Source organism: Pteropus alecto, unplaced genomic scaffold (genome assembly GCF_000325575.1).
Source record: "Pteropus alecto unplaced genomic scaffold, ASM32557v1 scaffold206, whole genome shotgun sequence".
NCBI classification, from domain to species: Eukaryota; Metazoa; Chordata; class Mammalia; order Chiroptera; family Pteropodidae; genus Pteropus; species Pteropus alecto.
The window spans coordinates 1,846,001-1,852,410 of NW_006438906.1; the positions used below are offsets into that span (position 1 = coordinate 1,846,001).

The 6,410-nt window shown below is 36.8% G+C and overlaps 1 protein-coding gene across 10 annotated transcripts in view; it reads left to right on the forward strand.

The window, feature by feature from the left end:
• The window catches only part of APTX (aprataxin), a 34,944-nt gene extending 28,540 nt beyond the window's left edge, over positions 1-6,404 (forward strand). For all 10 annotated transcript variants that reach the window (XM_025049723.1, XM_015592655.2, XM_015592659.2 and 7 more), the window contains 2 exons: positions 4,891-4,994; positions 5,765-6,404. In XM_025049723.1, the coding sequence (XP_024905491.1) occupies positions 4,891-4,994; positions 5,765-5,919 (259 nt within the window). In that variant the 3' untranslated portion in view covers positions 5,920-6,404. The remainder of the gene's footprint in view (positions 1-4,890; positions 4,995-5,764) is intronic.
• The last annotated feature ends 6 nt before the right edge of the window (positions 6,405-6,410 follow it).

Below are 6,410 nucleotides of genomic sequence, written 5' to 3' on the forward strand. Positions count from 1 at the left end.
CTGCTGTTCAGTGCCATACACCAAAATTAACTCAAAATTAATCAAGGACCTGAATGTAAGACCTGAAACAATAAATTGCATAGAAGAAAACATAGGTACTAAACTCATGGACTTTGGATTTAGAGAGGAGTTTATGAATTTGACCTCAAAGGCAAAGAAAGTAAAAGCAAAAATAAATGAATGGGACTACATCAAACTAAAAAGCTTATGTACAGCAAAAGAAACCATCAACAACGCAGAGGCAACCATCCGAATGGGAGAATATGTTTGCAAGCATGCCTCTGATAAGGGCCTAATATCCAAAATATATAAAGAACTCATACAACTCAACAGTAAAAAAGCAAACAGTCCAGTCAAAAAATGGGCAGAGGACCTGAACAGACACTTTTCCTAAGAAGACAAACTCATGGCCAACAGACATGAAAAGATTATCAACTTCACTAGCTATTAGGGAAATGCAAATCAAAACCACAATGAGATACCACCTCATACGTGTTAGAATGACTATCATCAAAAGGACAAGTAATAGCAAGTGTTAGAGAGGATGCAGAGACAAGGAAACCCTCATACACTGCTGGTGGGACTGCACATTGGTATAACCACTATGAAAGACAGTATGGAGGTTCCTCAGAAAACTAAGAATTGAATTACTGAATTACCATATGACCCAGCAATCCCATTTCTGGGTTTTTACTCAAAAAACTTGAAAACATTTATCTACAAAGATATATGCACTCTGATGTTCATAGCAGCATTATTCATGGTGGCCAGGACATGGAAGCAACTAAAGTATCCTATAATAGATGATTTGATAAAGAAGATGTACAGATATACAATGGGATATTACTTAGCTCTAAGGAGAGATTAAATACTGCCAATTGTGACAACATGGATGGATCTTGAGATAATCATGCTAAGCAAAATAAGCCAGACAGAAAAAGTTGAGAACCATATGATTTCACTCATATGTAGGATATAAAACTGAAAGCAACAAAACAAAGCTGACAAAGACTCATGGACACAGATAGTGGATTAGTGGTTGCTAGAGGGAAGAAAGGGAGGAGTGGGTAAAAGGGGTTGAATATTTGGTGATGGAAGGAAATTTAACTTTGGATGGTGAACACACAGTGCAATATACATAAGATGTATTGTTGAATTGTACACATGAAATTTGATTTTATTAACCAATGTCATGCCAATAATTTTTTTTAAAAATAGCTATTTATTATTAATTTTTTTATGGTGACATTGGTTAACGAAATCCAATGAGTTTCAGCTGTACACTCTAACAGTAAAGCATATATGTATTTACACTGTGTGTTCACCTCCCATAGTTAGATTTCTTTGACCTTCTTTACCCCGTCTACCTTCCCCACTCCCCACAGCCCAGTAGTTTTAATAAAAGATACTAAACATTTCTATCATCTTTATCTCAGAAAGTTTCCTTGTTAATCCTCCCCTCAACCTCCAAGTGTTTGTGATTTCTTTCAACATAGATTGGTTTTGTCTGTTCTAGAACTTCCTGTAAATGGAATCATACAATGTGTACTCTGTTTTCGTCTGGTTTTTTTTTGGTCAGCATAATGATTTTGAGATTGATGCATATTGTGTGTATCAAGGACATAATTTATTTTTTTGCTCTTGGGTAAATACCTAGAAGTGGAATTGCTAGGTCATAGGGTAGATGTATGTTTTACCTCATTTAAAAAATTATATTTATCGTTAAAACTTTATTCAAAAATTTAGGACAAAAAGTCACCCCTAATCCTGTTTCCCTAAAGCTGCAGAGCCTGTGACTAACAGAGCCCTTGACTACAGAGCTTTTTTCACATAGTGATCATGGTGTCCATGCCTTTTTCATATAATAAATGCTGTTGTGCTAAGAAGTATGCTAAAAACAAGAGCTGTGGCAGGTGAGGGTGGGAAACAAAATGAGCACTAAGTGAAGTCACATATCCTTTTATGATCACTCTTTATGATATAATTTTGAATAAATAACAGAAAAAGTAAATAATTTCTTCTATTATAAAAGTAATATATTTTCAATTTAGAAAATATAAAAAGGAAAGTATGAAGCAAAACAGAAATCTTCCATAACTACTAATTAAACTCTGTACCTTATTTGAATTTCACCCATTTTTTAAATAATCTTTTCCTGCTCCAGGATCCAATCTAGGATCCTGCATTGCATTTATTTATTGTCTCTCCTTAGTCTCCCCTGATCTGTGATAGTTCCTCCTCCTCTATGACACTTTTCATGAGTTTAGGTTTATCTGATGTTTTTTCATGATTAGATTTGAGGTTATGCTTTTTTCTTTTTCTTTTTTTGCCAAAATGCCGCAGAAGTGATGTATCCTTTTCAGTGTATCATATCAAGGAATGCATGATGTTAAGTTGGTTTATTACTCATGATGTAACCTTGGTCATATTGTTAAGGTGGTGTCTATCTGTTTTCTCTACTCAAAGTTACCATTTTTCCTTTGTAACTGATGAATATCTTGAATATTTTGTGACTATGCTATTATCCTTTTCTCAAAGTATGCCCAGTGATTTTATCATCTCTGTGGTAGATCTTGCCTGCAACAGTTATTACTACGGTGTTTACCTAACGGTGATTTTATGTTTCCCTCATCCCTTTTAATTTATTAATTAGAATTCTTCTTTATGCAAAAGCCTTTCCTTCTCCCCATTGTGTATTTGTTCTATTATTTATCAGTATGGACTCATAGATATTTTTATTTTGTAGGTTTTAATTCAGTCTATCATTTATTTTGTTTCTCAGATCGTTCCAGCTTTGGTCATTGGAAGCTACTGTAGGTTGGCTCCTGTATCAGTTTGGGTTTGCCCCCAACATTTTTTGAGCCCGTCCTTATTTTCTGGCCCCTTATTTTCTGGAACAAGATGTACCAGGCTCATCTTATATTTTCTTTGTTCTGGCCCTCTGAAGAGCCCTAGTTCTTTTATTGGAGAATGATATTTATAAACCAAGACTTGGGCACTAGGTTTCTGTAGTGTTGATTCTAGGGTGTCTTTGCTCCTTAGTCTTCTCAGCAGATAGAGGTAGGAAATAAATGCATGAATCCTAACCCACACCGATAACACACATCTTTCCATTTATTTACCTGTGTATGTGGAAAACCATGAGTTCATACTGATACCTCTGATTCCAGACCAGCTCCACAAGGTTCATTCTTGTTTCCCTCCTTTTTTTTTTTTATTGTAACATCTTTCTTTGACAGTGAGAAATCTGGCTTTCATTAGCTACAATAAATTTACTTATTTGTTCAATCCTAGTACGGTTGACCCTTGAACAACACGGGTTTGAACTGTGCAGGTCCACTTATGTGTAGATTTTTTTCAATAAATACATATAATACTATAAATGTATTTTCCTTATGATTTTCTTAACATTTTCTTAGCTCTAGCTTTTTTTTTTTTCCCTAAGAATACAGTATATAGTGCATATAACATACAAAATATGTGTTAACTGTGGTATTGATAAGGCTTCTGGCTATTAGTAGTTAAGTTTTGGGGGAGTAAAAAATTATAGGCATATTTTCAACTGAGGGGGGGGATTAGTGCCCTTAACCTCTGTATTGTTCAAAGGTCAACTGTATACATATGAAATACTTACAGAATTGCTGACCCATACCTTTGTGAGAAAGACTTACTCACTAGAGCACAGTGTTTGTATACAGTTCTTTTTATCTTTACAGTATTCAGCAAAAATAATTAGGTTAGTTATTTTCTTCCTGACCCCCTTCAGTATGGTTCTTATATTCATGTAATACAATTAGGTTTGTTACTGCTTATATTCCATTTTAGATTCCCATATGTACTGATAGGTTTTGATTATTTATTGGGGGAATGTAAAGTGTTACTGATTCTAAGAGTCAAAGTTACACATAGAGGCATCCAAAAGAGAGCTCTTGATTTTCTTCCCCAAACCTGCTTTTCCCCTAAGCTTCTCCATCTTAGTAGGTGGCACCTCCCCAAACCCACAGCCAATCCATTAGTAAGTCCTGTTCTATTCCAAAATATATTCAAAATTGGATTGTTCCTTGCCATCTCAACTACTATAGCTCTAGTTTAAGCTGTGATTATTTCTGGCCTGGACTGCTGTGGTAGCCTCCCAGCTGGTCTCTCTATCCATCCATCTTGACCCCTCTCTACAGTCCTTTCTCCACACAGCAGCCAGAGACATCCTTTAAAAGTGTAAGTCAGATAATAGCCTTCCCCCACTTAAAATCCTTCCATGACTCTCCAGTGTAATCAGAATATAATGCAAACCTCTTGCTGACCTCTAAGACCCTCCTTAGCTCCAACTGTTTCAACCGTATTATCTTCTTTATGTTTCTTGGTTTTACTAAACTCGTTCTCATCTCAGGGCCTTTGCACTTGGCCTCCCCACTGTACTTGGCCCCTCACTCCCTGAAACCCTCTTTCCCCAGATCTTTGTTTGCCTGGCTACTTTCTCGCACCAAATCACTGTCTGGGACAGGCCTTCCCCAAACACCTTAGCTAAAGAGTCAGCCTCCACCCCCTGGGCACTCTATCCCATTTCCCTGTTTTATTTTTTTTCTTAGCAATGTTAATGATTGGAATTTTCTTGTTTATTTGTCATATTTTATTTGTCTCTCCCAATTGGAATGTAATTTCTGTAAGGGCAGAGGCCTTTCCCATTTTGTTCACTGCTAAATTCCCAGTGCTAGAACAGTGCTTGGCTCTAGTAGGTAATTAAGGAACGTTAAATATTCTTAAGTGAATGAATTGAATTAAATGGAAACACTGTCAATCTTTTACATACTCATACTTTTACTGTTTGCCATTTTGATTCTGCCTTAGTTTTTAATGCATTTAATCATCAGTTTTTTTCCCCCTCTCAACTAGCCATGTACATCTTCATGTGATCAGCCAGGATTTTGATTCTCCTTGTCTTAAAAACAAAAAACATTGGAATTCTTTCAATACAGATTACTTCCTAGAGTCACAAGGTAAACAGTGTTCTTTGGTTTTTACATTTGTTTCATTTTCTTATCTTTTCTTCTTCTTGATTCAGTTATTTCCGTACATAATAACCTAACAAAAACCCATGTATAACTGTGTCCCCTAGAAAGAGAGCCCCATTAAAAGCAACTGGATTATTTGGATTGTAATAGGATTGACACTGCTGTGAGCAGCCTTCTTGGGGGACCTATAAAGTTGTTAAATCAGGGTCATTTTGTCAGAGTGTTTTATTATAACAAGAGGGGACTTAAAAATTGTCCTGAGAATTATTGGAGTTCATAGATATGAAATCTCTGAACATTTCTTTGTCTTTTCTGCCATCAGTTGGGCAGAAGCTTGGGGGTTGCCCTGTGTTAACAAGAGAAAGCTGTGTACATAAAAGGAAGCATTCCCTGATGTGTATGTTGTGAAACTTCAGTGTGCCAGGTTGTTAACAATGACAGTTACCATTGACCAAGGACCAACCAGGGGTAAAGCACTGTGAGAAACCTTTGACATAGTAACATGGATTGCTTAAAGTGTATCTCAAAGGAATGTAATCATCTCAAAAATAGGTTCCTCAAATTTAGAATCCAAAGCCCATTTAGAAGCCCATTTCCCCAATGGTGAGTCTAACCTCAAATTTACTAGCTTTAGATACCTGGCATATTTTTATTTGGAGTTAGATTTCCTTTATTTTATTTTATATTTTAATTTTTATGTCTTATATTGGCTTTCCAGAGTAGCAGGGCTCTGAACTTTTTTTCCTTGTTTGCAGCTGTGATGGAGATGGTACAAGAAGCTGGCAGAGTGACTGTCCGAGATGGGATGCCTGAGCTCTTGAAGTTGCCCCTCCGTTGTCACGAGTGCCAGCAGTTGCTGCCTTCCATTCCTCAGCTGAAAGAACATCTCAGGAAGCACTGGCCAAAGTGATTCTGTGGAGTTTGAACTTTGCACCAAGTATGGCTGATTGTTTAGAGCAAACTCCTGGCACCTGTTCTGGATTGCTTGTGAACTTTTACTTATTTCTTGAATTAAAACATGCAGGTTTTTTTTTTTTTTTTAAAAAAACAAAGCTTGTTCTATTCCTGAGTAGCTACAATGTGGGGTGACTTGAAACAGTTCAGGAATTAGGAATTTGGGTTTGTCATGAATGGTTGGTGAGGGCGGCTGGGACAGGCCTGACCACCATCTCCAGGATCCACGTCAGGTCTGGTGAATGGGAGCCAAGCCATGTTCACACTGACCTAGTATAGGATATGGAAGCAGAGGGCAGGCTATATATTTCTGTTTCTTATATTTATCCTCCCTCCCTAGAGGCATGTGATACCATTTCATCAGAGCAGTCAGAGGGGTCTCTTGTTTATCCCAAAGGTACTAATTCATCTTCTATAAGCTTAATCTGTTCTGTAATATTCTTTCTC